The sequence below is a fragment of the Dermochelys coriacea genome, chromosome 12 (genome assembly GCF_009764565.3).
Source record: "Dermochelys coriacea isolate rDerCor1 chromosome 12, rDerCor1.pri.v4, whole genome shotgun sequence".
Lineage (NCBI taxonomy): Eukaryota > Metazoa > Chordata > Testudines > Dermochelyidae > Dermochelys > Dermochelys coriacea.
In genome coordinates this window covers 44135856-44153240 of record NC_050079.1, presented here as the reverse complement: position 1 = coordinate 44153240, position 17385 = coordinate 44135856, and the positions used below count along the sequence as shown (strand labels likewise).

Genomic DNA, 17385 nt, shown 5'->3' with positions numbered 1-17385 from the left:
ATTACAGACTGCAGTTTGCCCCAGTGAGCAGGGGCTAGATGATGACTGGCAGGAGCCACTGAGGCTAGATGGGTTTAGAGGGTTGGGGGCTCTCCTGGGAGGGGAGACTCAGAGCATGGGGGCACTGCCAGGGGGCAGGACCCCCCAGGTGAAGGGGCACCAGGGTCTGGGAGGGACACGGGGCCAGTAGCAGGCAAGACACCAGCCTCAGAGGGCACTCCTTATGCTGGAGAGCTAATTCTTGAGACGACCACCAGGACCACACTGGTGAGTCGCCCCGCTACAGATGTATTCACAGGAGTATGTAAGCAAGACACGAGAAGTAATTCTTCCACTCTACTCTGCGCTGATTAGGCCTCAACTGGAGTACTGTGTCCAGTTCTGGGTTCCACATTTCAGGAAAGATGTGGACAAATTGGAGAAAGTCCAGAGAAGAGCAACAAAAATGATTAAAGGTCTAGAAAACATGACCTATGTGGGAAGATTGAAAAAAACCTGGGTTTGTTTAGTCTGAAGAGAAGACAGAGGGGACATAACAGTTTTCAAGTACATAAAAGGTTGTTATAAGGAGGAGGGAGAAAAATTGTTGTTGTTAACCTCTGAGGATAGGACAAGAAGCAATGGGCTTCAATTGCAGCAGTTTAGGTTGGGCATTAGGAAAAACTTCCTAACTGTCAGAGTGGTTAAGAACTGAAATAAATTGCCCAGGGAGGCTGTGGAATCTTCATCATTGGGGATTTTTAAGAGCAGGTTGGACAAACACCCGTCAGAGATGATCTAGATAATACTTAGTCCTGCCTTGAGTGCAGGGGACTGGACTAGATGACCTCTCGAGGTCTCTTCCAGTTCTATGATTCTATAGGAAATTTCATTCCAAATTGGACAGGACAAAACTGCAACTTCTTCTAAAAAGTGCAGCCTGGAGGACAGAGGTCAGCTTCCGTTTTTGACATGTTAATGACCACAGAAGAGTAACTGTCATGGGAAAAAGTAAGACAGAAGTGCTAGAAATAAACCACAAGTGTTCCAGCTTCCAATAAAGTGATTACACTTCACACAAAGCAAGCAGAAATAAGATTTGCAGCCTGCAAGGGAAAAACACACATCTCAAACAAGTGCAACCAAGGAAATCAATTACTCCAACAATAAAGGAAGCACTGGAACAATCCTCACCAAAAAGAGGATGGCCACATGTGAAAATTCTATCGAATAACAGGCTCATCTCCTACCCAATAACCAGGATGGAGGCCCCTGCCTTCTGCTAGCCAGAGAATTACAATTTAGTCTACATCATCAACAAAAGATTCTGGTTTCATTTAAAAATATCCCCCCTTGCTTTAATTATTAGAAAAATTTTATTAGGCAAAGGTAACAAGAAACATCCCAGTGAAGGGGCTAAGCCTATAAACACACAGATTCAAACTGCCCCGTCCATACTCTCTATTCTGTGCAGCAGGAGCATGGTCTGGGATGGAACAAACGTGGGGATTTCTTCCCTATCCCTTAATTCCCTCTTGAAGCCTGCAGTCCTTACACACCACATTCTATGTCAAAAAGAAAGAGAGAGGGGAACATACACTGATAAGGATATACTCCCAAAGAGACATCACAAGCCCTTACTACCACCACACCTGGCCTGGTGACTTCCGATTCCTTTCTTTGTTGTTCCCTGCTTGAAGCCATTTGAGGTGACATCTAGAGGTTGCTCAGGGACAGCACTCCAGCTGATAGCTGGGGAAAAAAAGATCATGAACAAGGAGATTCTCAGCAGAAAATCAAAACTCTCAATACTGCAAAACAGAAGGGTTTGTGATGACAACATACCACTATCCAGACTAATTCAGGTAAACTTGAAAGATTACAATGCTAGTGGCATATTCATTTCAGTCTCATCAGGGATGAGTCTGGAGTTTCATAGGGAAACATTTCAAATAAACATTCCTTCCCTTCCCAATAACCCACTAGACTCCCGAGACAGACATTAAAATTAGAGATGGCAAAAGACCAATCACGTATTCTAGGGGCAGATTTTCAAAGAACCTAAAGATGCTGATAGGCACCTAGTGGGATTTTCAGAAGCACCTATTTACATCTTTAGTCACCTAAATACCTTTAACATCTGGCCCTTAGTCTCTCTTCCCCACAAGGCAGGAGAGTTCCCTCCAATATATTCTGTCATGTTTTGGCCAAACACATTTTAAGTGTCCCAGACAACAAGGCTTCCCCTTGCTTTGCTAAAGATATTAGATTGTGGAATATTCCATCTCATGCCGAAGTTCTGCATACTAGTCAGCCTATATTCTTGCTGCTGTCTCCCCCCACCCCAACCCTATGCCAACCTAAATAATTAGTCAACCTTTTTCACACTTATACCTTTCAAATATCGATAGACATATCCTTAAAAGTTATATCAGAAATTAGCGAACAAATAAAGGCTCTGTAAAAGAGCAGGGAAGAGCTGATATTTATCTATCCCTCTCTCCTATACTTTGTCTGTTTCTACTCATCTTAGATTGTAAAGTCTCTGGTGCCAGGACTATATATTCCTATAAGGGCTGAAAGTGCTTAGCACTGTGTGGGTGCTATTGTAATATAAATACGTAAATAATAATAAAAAACACTAACAATAATGTACCCAATTTATCATCACAAACTAGCTACAGCTCCTTTACCCTCTCCTTACAAATCTCTACAGCCTCATGATAAATTATTTTTGTTCGTCTCTGAATTCTCTCTTTTTTGGTCTTCCTGGTAACATGGCACAGGTGCAGTTGTATCAAGCAGCATATGGAGAGTCCACTGCTGCTCAGCTCCATGATGCAATGCCTCTGTGGGATCAGCTCAAAATTGCATGTTTTTTTAGCCGCTGTATTGCACTACAAAAAATTTGAGTCTGATTTGTAGTCACTCCCACCTTGGGTCTCTTTCAGCATTATTGCTTCTAAGTTCCTCTGTTCCACTGGTACCAGTGTTTCAGGTTATTTTTTCTCAGATGAACCAGCTGCATTTTTCCAAGAGAAATCTCATTTTGTTATTTCCTACAAATGTTTCTAATCTCTCTCTATTTTAATTATTTGGAGCCCTTATCACCATAGTAGCTAAATATATTCCTCATTGGTATTTGCAATATCCTCCAATTTAGTGAATGTTATTAATATACTGTTTCTTTCCCATTCAATCCTACCAATGAAGTTACTAAATAAGACCAGTCCTAACACAGAAATCTTTGGCAACCAAATGGCCAGAGGTGGTTCGTACAGTGCTGGCATGTCTTCAGCCCGTGAAGGACCTATTGCCACACCCAGAGTCTCTTTTCAGGTCAGTTTTATTTTCTAAACACAAGTAAAATACAAAACAGTTCCTCAGCCCATGCTGGGCTACAGCTCCCAGGGGATTTTCCCTTTGCTTATCTCAGTCCTTCCTGCTTCAGGCCCTTCCGCAGGATTATTCCTTGCTCTTTTAACTGACCACCACCTCCCAGGGCTTGCCCTTCTCCCTTAACTCCAAAAAGGTTCCCACTCCCTCCCCTCCCAGCAGACCCTCTGCTGATCTCCCACTTCCTTACTGACAACCTCTCTCTTTATTGCCCCAGATGCTGCCCTGCCATCTTAACTGGCAGCAGCACAGAAGCTAGTAAACAGAGCTGTAAACAGGGGGGTTTGAGTGGGAGTTTGTAAGGGGAGTTTGTATTGTGGTGCTTGTTTGGGGTTTGTTTTTGCTGTGGGGGGTGGTGTTTTGGTGTGGTTTGTGTTTCCCAGATTAATAGGATTTAGGTGGGAAGGCTATGACAGATACAGAGGCAGCAATGGGAGTGACCCATGTAGTGGAAGACACAATGAGGATGACTCGATGTGTAAGCTGCGTTATGTACATGATCCTGGAGGGGGTATCTGGTAAGAGTTTTGTCTGCATGAAATGCTGTCTGATAGAGCTGATGGAGAAAAAGATCCGAGGATTGGAGATGTAGGTGGAAAGTCTGGTTCCGTTTAGAAGGGGGTTTGAGCAGATTATGGAGCAAAGACATGAGGTAGTTGAAGGGAAAAGCTTAGACTTGCAGATGGAAGCAGGACTGAGGAATTCTGAGGGGAGACTGCTGGGTGAGGAACGTGGACAGTGGAAGCATGTGACTAAAAGAACCAGGCAGAGGAAAAGACGGGCTAGTGAAGGAGAAACAGAGCTCAAGTATAGGTTTGCAGAGTTGGAAAATGAAGAAGGGGCTCAGCAGGTGGTCACTGAAGGTTGAAGGGCAAGGAAGAAGAGAAGAGCGGCTAGTCCTATAGGAAAAGGGGAAGAGACAAGGGAGACTACACCAAATATGAGTCCCAGGAAGATACAGGATGGGCTGAAGAAGATTACAAGGGAGAATAGGAATAGAAAGAACTTGCACCCAGAGAAAACAGGGGATAGACTGGAGAATAGCACAGTCACCACGAAAAGGCAGGTCTACGTGATCGGGGAGTCTTTACTGAGAAGAACAAACAGGCCTGTAACCAGAGCTGATCCAGAGAATAGAAGGGTGTGTTGTCTTCCAAGTGCTAAGATACGGGATGTAGACCTGAGGTTGAAAAGGATCCTAAAGGGAGCGGGAAAGAATCCCTTAATTATCCTTCATGTGGGAACAAATGATACCAGTAGATTCTTGCTGGAATGTACCAAGGGAGACTATGCTAGGCTGGGGAAGAAACTTACGGAAATCAAGGCTCAGGTGATCTTTAGTGGGATTCTGCCTGTTCCTAGAGAAGGGCAATAAAGGTGGGACAAGATTATGACTGTCACCAGATGGCGTAAGCCAGTGGTGCTATAAAGAGGGCTTTGGGATGTATGGCCACTGGGAGGCATTCATGGACAGAGGACAGTTCTCTCGGGATGGACTTCATCTGAGTAGGGAAGGAAATAGACTTCTAGGATGGAGGCTGGCACAACTGATTAAGAGAGCTTTAAACTAGGAATTTGGGGGAGATGGTTGGGAGATGTCCAGGTAATCTCCATGCCGGATTTTAGCATTGAGAGGGAAGAAAAAGTAAGAAAGGATACAGCCGTGGGTAGGAGAATGGACATAAGGAGGAAGGGCAGTGTGGATACCAGTCTAATAGGTCATACTGGCTGTAGAATGACCATGCCTAATCGGGTACAGAATGTGAGTGAGGCCAAACAGCAAAAATAAAGATGTTTGTACACCAATGCGAGGAGCCTAGGTAACAAAATGGAGGAACTAGAGCTACTGGTGCAGGAAGTGAAACCAGATATTATAGGGATAACAGAAACATGGTGGAATAGTAGTCATGACTGGACTACAGGTATTGAAGGGTATGTGCTGTTTAGCAGAGACAGAAATATAGGTAAAGGTGGTGGAGTAGCATTATATATCAATGATGAGGTAGAATGTAAAGAAATCAAGAAGCAATGCAATGGATAAGACAGAGTCCGTCTGGGCAAAAAATCACATTGGGGAAGAAAACCACTAGAGCCTCCCCTGTGATAGTGCTTGGGGTGTGCTATAGACCTCTGGGTTCTAATTTGGATATGGATAGAGCCTTCTTTAATGTTTTTAATGAAGTAAATACTAATGGAAACTGTGTGATCATGGGAGACTTTAACTTCCCAGATATAGATTGGAGGACGAGTGTTAGTAAAAATAATAGGGCTCAGATTTTCCTAGATGCGATAGCTGATGGATTCCTTCATCAAGTAGTTGCTGAACCGACTAGAGGGGATGCCATTTTAGATTTGGTTTTGGTGAGTAGTCAGGACCTCATAGAAGAAATGGTTGTAGGGGACAATCTTGGTTCATGTGATCATGAGCTAATTCAGTTCAAACTGAATGGAAGGATAAACAAAAATAAATCTGTGACTAGGATTTTGATTTCAAAAGGGCTGGCTTTCAAAAATTAATGAAATTAATTTGGGAAGTGGATTGGACTGAAGAATTTATGGATCTAAAGGTAGAGGAGGCCTGGGATTACTTTAAGTCAAAGCTGCAGAAGTTATCGGAAGCCTGCATCCCAAGAAAGGGGAAAAAATTCATAGGTAGGAGTTGTAGACCAAGCTGGATGAGCAAGCATCTCAGAGAGGTGATTAAAAAAAAGCAGAAAGCATACAGGGAGTGGAAGAGGGAGGGATCAGCAAGGAAAGCTACCTTATTGAGGTCAGAACATGTAGGGATAAAAGTGAGACAGAATAAAAATCAAGTAGAGTTGGACCTTGCAAAGGGAATTAAAACCAATAGTAAAAGGTTTGATAGCCATATAAATAAGAAGAAAACAAAGAAAGAAGAAGTGGGACCGCTAAAACACTGAGGATGGAGTGGAGGTTAAAGATAATCTAGGCATGGCCCAATATCTAATCAAATACTTTGCCTCAGTCTTTAATAAGGCTAAAGAGGATCTTAGGGATAATGATAGCATGACAAATGGGAATGAGGATATGGAGGTAGATATTACCATATCTGAGGTAGAAGCGACACTCAAACAGCTTAATGGGACTAAATCGGGGGGCCCAGATAATCTTTATCCAAGAATATTAAAGGAATTGGCACATGAAATTGCAAGCCCATTAGCAAGAATTTTTAACGAATCTGTAAACTCAGGGGTTGTACCTTACGATTGGAGAATTGCTAATATAGTTCCTATTTTTAAGAAAGGGGAAAAAAAAGTGATCCGGGTAACTACAGGCCAGTTAGTTTGACATCTGTAGTATGCAAGGTCCTGGAAAAAATTTTGAAGGAGAAATTAGTTAAGGACATTGAAGTCATTGGTAAATGGGACAAAATACAACATGGTTTTACAAAAGGTAGATTGTTACTTTCTCAAAGAAGGAGATCAGGATGGTTTGGCACAGATTTTTTTAGATAAAGGAAACACAGTGAATCTAATTTACCTAGATTTCAGTAAGGCGTTTGATACCGTACCACATGGAGAATTATTAGTTAAATTGAAAAAGATGGGGATCAATATGAAAATTTAAAGGTGGATAAGGAATTGGTTAACAGGGAGACTACAGCGGATCATACTGAAAGGTGAACTATCAGGCTGAAGGGAGGTTACCAGTGGAGTTCCTCAGGGATCAGTTTTGGGACCGATCTTATTTAATCTTTTTATTACTGACCTCGGCACAAAAAGTGGGAGTGTGTTAATAAAGTCTGCGGATGATCCAAAGCTGGGAGGTATTGCCAATTTAGAGAGAGACTGGGACATCATACAGGAAGATCTGGATGACCTTGTAAACTGGAGTAATAGTAATAGGATGAAATTTAATAGTGAGAAGTGTAATGTGAAGGGTATGCATTTAGGGATTAACAACAAGAATTTTAGTTATAAGCTGGGGACGCATCAATTAGAAGTAACGGAGGAGGAGAAGGACCTTGGAGTATTGGTTGATCACAGGATGACTATGAGCCACCAATATGATATGGCAGTGAAAAAAGCTAATGCGGTCTTGGGATGCATCAAGCGAGGTATTTCCAGTAGAGATAAGGAGGTTTTAGTACCATTATACAAGGTACTGGTGAGACCTCATCTGGAATACTGTGTGCAGTTCTGGTCTCCCATATTTAAAAAGGATGAATTCAAACTGGAACAGGTACAGAGAAGGGCTACTAGGATGATCCGAGGAATGGAAAACCTGTCTTATGAAAGGAGACTCAAGGAACTTGGCTTGTTTAGCCTAACCAAAAGAAGGTTGAGGGGAGATACGATTGCTCTCTATAAATATCAGAGAGATAAATACTGGAGAGGGAGAGGAATTATTTAAGCTCAGTACCAATGTGAACACAAGAACAAATGGATATAAACTGGTCATCAGGAAGCTTAGACTTGAAATTAGACAAAAGTTTCTAAACTATCAGAGTTAAGTTTTGGAATAGCCTTCCAAGGGAAGCAGTGGGGGCAAAAGACCTATCTGGCTTCAAGATTAAACTCAATAAGTTTATGAAGGAGATGGTATGTGGGATAACATGATTTTGGCAATTAATTGATCTTTAAATATTCATGGTAAATAGGCCCAATGGCCTGTGATGGGATGTTAGATGGGGTGGGATCTAAGTTACTACAGAGAATTCTTTCCTGGGTATCTGGCTGGTGAATCTTGCCCATATCCTCAGGGTTCAGCTGATCGCCATATTTGGGGTCGGGAAGGAATTTTCCTCCAGGGCAGATTGGAAGAGGCCCTGGAGGTTTTTCGCCTTCCTCTGTAGCATGGGGCACTGGTCACGTGCTGGAGGATTCTCTGTTCCTTGAAGTCTTTAAACCATGGTTTAAGGACTTCAATAGCTCAGACATAGGTAAGAGGTTTATTGCAGGAGTGGGTGGGTGAGATTCTGTGGCCTGCGTTGTGCAGGAGGTCAGACTAGATGATCATAATGGTCCCTTCTGACCTTAATATCTATGAATCTATGAACTGGCCACACTGGGAGCACTTGGGCCTGCTTAATTTAAGCACCCATCCAACCTGTGACATGGCTATTATTTGTGTACAATCCTTCCACCAGTTTTCCATGTGTCAGTATTTTCATGTGTCAGTATTCCTAGGCACATCTCCATTAAACATTCCAAGTCAGTTTTCAGCTAAGCCAGAGAAGTACACAGTAGCAGATAGTACCTGTGTATCCCATAGATGGAGAGAAACTGCATATTACATATGTGGTGGTGACATCCATGTAATACTTTGCAAAGCCATGAGAATAAACTGTTAAACCACGCAATGACCTGCTTAACTCACTCACTGATAAATAAGGCATACATCCCAGACTCATACCAATTAAACTTTTACATCATACTATTTTGTAGTCTCTCTCTATATATAGGAATCTCTAGCTGGTGTGGGTCTGATCCAATATGGCAACTCCTGCATTCCTACACCAATGAGAATACAAAGCTAACTGAAACAAGGACATAGTCTTATTGATATAAGCCTTGTGCTTTCATTACCTTCCTATCTGCCTTCACTTATTATCCATTGTCTATATTCACAAAAAGAAAAGGAGTACTTGTGGCACCTTAGAGACTAACAAATTTCATCGTGAGCTGTAGCTCACGAAAGCTTATGCTCTAATAAATTTGTTAGTCTCTAAGGTGCCACAAGTACTCCTTTTCTTTTTGCGAATACAGACTAACACAGCTGCTACTCTGAAACCTGTCTATATTCAGATTGTAAATTCCTCAGGGCATTGACCAAGTCTTTTACACATTCTGTGAAGTGTTTTCAGCACAATTCAGGAGCTGTATTAATAATTTAATATTAATCATAATTACTAATGATGATGAAGTCTTGGCATAAAAGCAGTATCTTGCTACATAACACCCTAAAGAGATAATGCTTCAGGAAAAATGAACCAAAGTCATGCCATTTACTCTTTGAGGTTTGTAGGTATTTAAGGAATTGGTCCAAGTCACTTACCTGCTCCACAAGGAACAAGCTTTGCTTCACCATTAGCATGAGCTGTCTGAATTGCATGGCGGCTATGTTTAAACTGAAGATTTGACTGCAACATTTTCACCTCCTGAACATGGAAACCATCTGGTAAAAATGAGATGTGCTGACACCTACAGTAGATATGGAGAAATGCAAGTCACTGAAAGTCTGATCCTTAACAGACTCACAGGTATAACCCTGCAACCTCCACTTCATGAAACTAAAATGCTACAAAGAAAGAACAGATACAAGGAAATACTTTACCAAGCAACTTTTGTTTGATCTGTGGAACTCTGTGCCTCATGACACTGCTAAACCAAATAGCTCAGTAAAGCCTTATCTATACCAATTTCATTTGAAAAGAGATCTAATTATATTGGTGCAAACACCTAATGTAGACAACTTATAGTAAATCAAATAAGCAAGAGTTAAAAAGTTTAAATATGCACAATTTGCATCAGTTAGCTATCCTTGGAGACTAGGCATCCTCCACTTACATTGACAGACTATTCCACAATCTAATACAAACAACTTCCTGGTTAGGAGCTGTATCACATATCCCCAGAATAAAACCAGGAGTAATGTAATTAAATTAAGAAAAGGACAAATCATATTCCTTATTTTAAACATCTCTTATGTTGTAAGGTACAGAGCGAGTGAGGAAAGGTCTTCACCAAAATCCATGACTCATTCATCGTGCATTTTGTAACTAAAATTATTTTCCTGGACTGTCTGGCATACACAGACTGGAACACAGTACCAGAAGATACACATACTATGTATCTAAGATTGTAAGTAAAAACTGTAGTATATTATATTATTCCTGAGTGAATTCCATGCCAAAAAAAAAATAAAGAATTCTGCACACAATATTTTAAAATTCTGCAAATTTTGTCAATAAATAAATGTAGAGTCTCCCACATAAAATGTGATCATCCAAGACTGTATCAGAATGCCGCTGCACAAAAAGGCAAAATTAAGGTAGCATGGCCAACCTTAATTTTCGCATTTCCGAACGTTTGAGAGTTTATGGTCTTTTAAAGTATTTTTTTTTAATGAAATTTCTTAGAGTTTGTAAAAAGAAAACTGAAGAAACAGAAATTTTATCATATAGAATCATACTGATCCCTGCATGGGCAATCATCAGGTTCTGAACCCAGGACATTTAAATCCACAGTACAGACCTCTGCCAGTTAAATTAAAAGGTGCAACTGATAGCAGTAGTATATTGTTATCCTCTAAGTTTTAAATGAAAACTGATATATCTAAATTTGGCCTTCCCTGGTTTTGCTGGAGAGCCACTGTGGAGGCTCAAGTATGTATCATGTGCTCTGATAGCTTAACTGAAGGGAAGCTGGATAGGTTTTGAACCAAACAAAGAAAGCCTAAATGTTCAATGGTCTTAAGATTTTAAAAGGTATTAACAAAAACATCTTAAAACAGTTTTAAACAGTCTAACTAAAAATCTTTCCCTCTCAACTGTAGCACTAAGTCGTGTCTGACACAATGTCACTGGATCTACAGTCACCAGGGAATCTTCCTGGGTAGACAAGTCCTGAATTTCAAATGCAAAAAGCAAGTAGGAAAAAAAACAACTTTATTTTGATAAAATTCTTGCAGGCCCTTCTTTGTACCTCATAAAAAAAAGTGCAAACCCAATATCAATCTCAGTAGTTCCCCTTTAAGAAGGGGCCAAAGTGACAGATTTGAGAGTATTGGGAGCAATATCAGAAGAAGAGGAACCATTGTTGTGATTAAAGGAGTACTTGTGGCACCTTAGAGACTAACAAATTTATTTGAGCATAAGCTTTCGTGAGCTACAGCTCACTTCATCGGATGCATTGTTGTGATTGTCCATAATGTGAAAAGGAAGTGAGGGGGGAGAGAGAGCAGGGATCGAAGAGAAAAGGAGGTTATTTTCTTGAAGGACTGCATGATGATACGGGGATTAGGAATAGATCAAAGGATTAAGAACAGCAAGAGTTAGAAACCCAAGAAGTGTTTTCTGGAGAACACCAAATTCTTATTATTGATTCACCAGGAACAGTCACCTTCCCTCTAAGCCACACATGGCTGCTCTATCACTTTGATCTCTCTGCTGATTGTCTGACTGAGCACTGCAAACTTTCTAATACTCATGCTCATGCTCTCCATGACTCAGTCTTGGTATACTCTTCCTGGTCTTCTATGGGTCATGTACCTTTCAATAACTGCTCTCCGCATGACTTCTTGGCTATATGGGCATTTCCCCACTACAACTGCTGAGAGATACACCGGGTGCTGTAAGAAATGCATCAGGAGAGCTCCTTGACAGCCCAGTACATTCCAGCGAGCTAGTTTATCACTGCAGGACATGGAGCAGGTCCTGTCTCCACGGCCTGGCTTCACTCGTAGTAACCCAACATGATGATATTCTATCCCAGGTTGCTGAGCATCATCCCTCTCTCCCAGCACACACTTTGCTCCGGTTCTATAAACATCTATCACTTTGGCTCCTATTAGTCCAGTCTCCTTAGCACACGTTAAGATCTCTCTTTGTCCATCTGTAATAAATTCAGAGCAGCTGGGATCTGTGTCTTGTACGTTTTGTTGATTGCCAGGAACATACTGAGCAGCTATTCTTTCAGAGACCTCGCATGTAGAATCACTGATGACAGTTTTCATTCTCTTGATCACATGATCACTTGCAGTTTCCTCTGTTTTCCTTTTATTTTCTGGAACCACAGGATCATGGTTGCCACTGCACTCTGCTGAATGCCTTGCTGGATCTTTTCTACTAACCAGCTCACAAGGCTGGTCCTCTGGTTTGGTCATTGGAATAATGGAGGCATCCCCACCTAGAAGAAAGGAAGTTACATTAGCACTGCCTGGAAAGAGATTTCTGTATTTTTGGACACTGCATCTTTTTATGTTGGAGGAATAAATCTGCTGTGAAGCGAGTCATACAGCATGGGTTTTGGATTTCATTTTATTAAAAAATCCTACTAATTTATTGGATTTTTTGGGGATTGGGGAATAAAATAATCATCTTTAGCCAACAGAGTATAATAAAACGTACTTGGGTTCCCTATGAGAGGTGAGTAGGCAGGTAAAGCAAAGCAACCAGGAAAAATGACAGGCTTACTGGCAGATGCTAGTTTTGGGACAAGAAAATGGTGGCCCATATCTCTATCTAATCAGGAGAGACTGAAGCACTTGTATGTATTGAACAGGGTACTGGCTTACACATATGCTCCCTTCCCACATCAATATACCCAATAGGGTAGAAAGTGCAGCGCACAAATTTGCCAAGTCAAATCTGATCCACTGCATATGTTACTGATATGAATGGAGGCTGGCTCACTCTCTCTGAGCCATGGTTGGGGTAGCTGGCGCAGATGCATCAGGCAGGGATGAGAGGGCGAGGGTTTGGCTCTTATGTACTTACAGGGAGTATGGCTGCAGAAAAAAATAAAGGTGATATGTGGTTTGAGTTTCCATTTCCCACTCTCAGTCCCTGGGCTGAAGATGCTGCCCTGTTGGTGTGAGGCTGCCAGCCACAGCTGGTGGAGGAGATACCTGGAGGGCAAGAAAGGGTTACTGAGAATCACTCACTTATCTTAGGACGGAGGAAGAAATAAAGATAATTAAAGTAAGGCCCACAAATGGAGTCCTGCACTAATACAAAATTTGTATCCGCATCCAATCCACGATCCACCTAAGTGATCTGTGGATATCTGTAGATTGCGGGGCTTTAAATATATAAAATTTGATCTGCATCCATCCACAATCCACAAAAAATGGTTTGTGATATCTACGGATTTGCAGGGCTCTACCCACAAACCTCTAGCCAGTTGACACCGAAGTGCACTACAGTGAGTCAAATGACTGATTAGCCTTCTATAGGCAGATATGATTCAAAAGGCTCTACAAGGACACCTGCTGTCTGATCAGAAGCTTCATAGTGAGCCCAGAGGACCTGGATTCAGCCCATGAGAAGAGTTATTTTTGCAAAGCCTGTACACAAAGGGGCAGGAAGAAGCCTGGGTGTGTGGGACAGGAGAGAGGCCCCAAAGGGGAAAAAAGAACAGACCTGTGCACAGGACAGATGCATATTGTCTGTGGAAGAAACATGGGAGGTGCTAGCCTCTCCCATTCTCTTCTTGCACAGCTTAGCTCATTGGAGAGGGGAAAGGGGCTGTGTTCCAAATGTTACAGGTGAAGGACACATGCATTTACATTATAATAGCATACACACCCTGAAGAAAGTGGATATGACCAAACAGACCACTGAACAGATAACACCACAAGGGGCTTAATGTCTCACCTCTGGAAACTCCTCTTGGCAACGACTTCAGCATGACTGTCATTGAGAATATCCCCTGCAGCAGCATCCAAAAAAATTAAATAATTCAACATTACTGCAGACCAGACAGAAGGAAAAAAAGTCACAAGCAACAAGTAGAGCACCATCTAATAAGGTAGACTTGTGCACTCTGCCGGCCCTGCCCCAGCAGTTTGTGCGTCTGACGCTAGTATTAGTGCAGTTGTCTGAACTAGGCTATCCTAAGATATTTAAACAACCCATTTACCATAAATGCTTACTGTCACACTCCTGCACCATGGGGCAGTGACTCTTGCTGCACACTACCAACCCAGAGGACCATCACCTAAAGCCATACTTCTTTGAGCTATGATCCAGTCAGATCCTATAAGGTAAGCAGGGCTGGGACAGTACTTGAATGGGAAACCTCTAATGATCTCATTCCACAGCATTCAGAGCAGGCACGTATAACAGTGATGCCAAGTATATGGGTGTGAACACTGGAAAAAAAGAATTTATTCACCACACTGGATATGGGCCCACTGGAAATGAACTTCCCAAAGCATTTAGCATTGCAGAGCTGTATGTTCATTGATCTCCTTTGTGCTGGGTTGAATCACAGAAACCCCCTGGGAGCTGCCACCTGATGTGCCAAGACTACTTCTGCCCCTGCTTTCCTGCCCAGATAGCTTAGGACTTCAGTGCCCTGCAGGGTTTGAGCCAGACCCGCTAGCCTGCTTCAAAACCAGACTGAAGTCTGAACCACATCCCCTAACAGCTGTAGGCTTAACTGAAAGCAGCTTACAGAAGTGTGCCTGTCTAACACTCAGATGCCCAACTCCCAATGGGGTCCAAACCCTAAATAAATTGGTTTTACCCTGTATTACGCTTATATAGGGTAAACTCATAAATTGTTCGCCCTCTAGAACACTGATAGAGAGATATGCACAGCTGTTTGCCTCCCCCCTCCCCAAGTATTAATACATACTCTGGGTTAATTAATAAGTAAAAAGTGATTTTATTAAATATAGAAAGTAGGATTTAAGTGGTTCCAAATAATAACAGACAGAACAAAGTGAATTACCAAGCAAAATAAAATAAAACACGTCAGTCTAAGTCTAGCACAGTAATAAAAACTCAATTCAGATAAAATTTCACCCTTAGAGATGTTTCAATAAGTTTCTTTCACAGACTGGAGCTGGACACCTTCCTGGTCTGGGCACAATCCTTTCCCCTGGTACAACCCTTGTGCCAGCTCTGGTGATAGCTAGGGGATTCCTCATGATGGCTTCCTCCCTTGTTCTGTTCACCCACTTATACAGCTTTTGTATAAGGCGGGAATCCTTTGTCCATCTGGGTTCCCACCCCTCCTTCTCAGTGGAAAAGCACCAGGTTAAAGATGGGTTCCAGTTCAGGTGACATGACCACATGTCCTGTGAGACTCTAAGCCTTCATTCCTCCCAGCCTGACTCACAGGAAGGCCTGCCTGCAAACGGAGCCATCCAGTCAATTGTCCTGGTTGATGGGAGCCATCAAGATTCCAAACCACCATTAATGGCCCACACTTTGCATAACTACAATAGGCCCTCATAGTTATATTTCATATTTCTAGTTTCAGATACAAGAGTGATACATTTATACAAATAGGATGACCACACTTAGTAGATTATAAGCTTTGTAATGATACCTTACAAGAGACCTTTTGCATGAAGCATATTTTAGTTACATTATATTCACACTCTATATATAGAGTGTGTCACATCCTTAACTGCCCTTCTTAAAAAAAAAACAGCCCATGGGTAAGACACTAAGGCCTGGTCTACAGTACACAGTTATTTCAGAATTAGCCAAGTTACTTTGAAATAAAACTGATTTCGTCCACACAACCAAACCAGTTTTTTCAATTTAAAGGGCTCTTTAATTCGATTTCTGTACTCCACCTCGGCAAGTGAAGTAGTGCTAAAATTGAGATCGCAGTTCTGGGTGACAGGTACTGTGGACGCAATGTGACGTTACTGGCCTCTGGGAGCTATCCCAGAATGCTCCCTTGCGACCGCTCTGTACAACACTCTCAACTCCGATGCACTAGCCAGGTAGACAGTGAAAGCCCCGGGAACTTTTGAATTTCCTGTTTGGTCACCATCAGCACAGTCCACCATCACAGGCGACCGCACAGTCCCAGATTCACAGACGAGCTCCAGCATGGTCCAAATGGGAGGTACTGGATCTCATCGCATGTTGGGGAGACGAATCTGTTATGGCAGAACTATGTTCCAAAAAAAGAAATGCAAATACATACGCTAAAGTCTCCAGGGCCATGACAGAAAGAGACTACTCCAGGGACACAGAGCAGCATTGTACAAAAATCAAGGAGCTCAGGCAAGCGTACCAAAAAGCCAGGGAGGCAAACGGGCGCTTTGGGTCACAGCCCCATACATGCCGCTTCTACCGTGAGCTGCATGCAATTATGGGGGGGTGACGCCACCACTACCCCACCACTGTCCGTGGACACCTGCAAGGGGGGAGTAGCACGGAGCGAGGAGGATGAAGAGGAGAAGGACAGTGCACAGGCAGCAAGTGGGGAATCCGTTTTCCCCCTAGCCAGGAACTATTCTTAACGCTGGAGCCAACAGCCTCCCCCCACTCCCAAGGCGGGCTCCCGGACCATGACCCTGGAGAAGGCACTTCTGGTGAGTGAGAGCTTGATCGGAGCCACGCGGTGGGGAATGGGAGGGAAACCCAGCCACGCTGGGCTGTTCGCATTTAGTTTAAGGGCTCATCCCTGCTCAGAGCCTCATCAGAGCCATGCGGTGGGTGGGGAGTGGGGGGGGAGGGTGTTGTGTGAAGCGATCATCCCAGATTGCTTTGGATCCACCGATTGCTTTGCAAGCCCCTCTTATTCAGCAACCTCTTGTCTCCCATACGGTGGACAGAGGTGAACAAGTTGTTTTCCCCTATGTGCACCGCCCCTTTGGCCCAGGCGACTTGATAACATGGCAACAGCAGATGCCTCGCCTGCGTGATGATCCGGAACAGGTATTACAAACGATTCGATCTGTGTTTACTGCTTTTAATCCTGCCTGGGGGGGATGTTCAGATCATTTTGGACACACTTTTTACTCCCGATGAGAAGTATTCAATCTTGGATGCCAATAGGCGCTGGGCAGGAGAGGATAATGTCCGTACTGCCTGGCCCCTTGTTGATCCTGGTTGGAACCCTAATGTTTCTGCCCAAATGGACCTCCTTAAAGCAGGCAGGGACGGTCTCTTAGAGGCGGTGCGTAAAGCAGGTAGTAAGTCAGCTAATTGGTCTAAAATTCGTAAATGTCAGCAGGAGGTCACTGAGCATCCCTCTGCCTTCCTAGCCCGCTTGTCGAAACGAGTCTGCATATACGGCGGCGGCGTCGACCCAGAAGCAGAGACAAACCGTCCAATGATGGTTTCCTTTTATGTCGATCAAGCAGCCCCAGACATTAGAAAATATTTCTCTAAACATGTGCCTGATTGGCCAGGGAAACCTCTCCAGGAAGTAGTCCGCTTGGCCACTTTCGTGTTTAATGGCAGGGACGAGGAGAAAGCTAAGGAAAAGCGTAAACAAAAGAAGGAAGAAGTAAGTATGTTGGCAGCCGCGTTGCAGGTCCCAGTTGGGAGTCAGAATTGGCGGGAGCATGGCG

The 17385-nt window shown here is 42.9% G+C and overlaps 1 protein-coding gene and 1 long non-coding RNA gene across 9 annotated transcripts in view; one reads left to right on the top strand and one right to left on the bottom strand.

Annotated features, from left to right (window-relative positions):
• ADAT1 (adenosine deaminase tRNA specific 1) overlaps positions 1-17385 on the bottom strand; it is a 54685-nt gene that overhangs the window by 18204 nt on the left and 19096 nt on the right. For 3 of the 8 annotated variants that reach the window (XM_043495014.1, XM_038368531.2, XM_038368529.2), the window contains exons 4-8: positions 13715-13769; positions 12836-12966; positions 11609-12245; positions 9394-9539; positions 1632-1731 (exon numbers count right to left, since the gene is read on the bottom strand). In XM_043495014.1, the coding sequence (XP_043350949.1) occupies positions 1632-1731; positions 9394-9539; positions 11609-12245; positions 12836-12966; positions 13715-13769 (1069 nt within the window). Of the gene's footprint in view, positions 1-1631; positions 1732-9393; positions 9540-11608; positions 12246-12751; positions 12967-13714; positions 13770-17385 lie in introns of all 8 variants that reach the window. The other 5 variants (XM_043495013.1, XM_043495012.1, XM_043495011.1 and 2 more) reach the window with 3 other exon arrangements.
• LOC122456293 lies at positions 3838-10625 on the top strand. The gene is made up of 2 exons (XR_006275128.1): positions 3838-3893; positions 9364-10625. It is a non-coding gene; the product is annotated as an uncharacterized LOC122456293 (long non-coding RNA).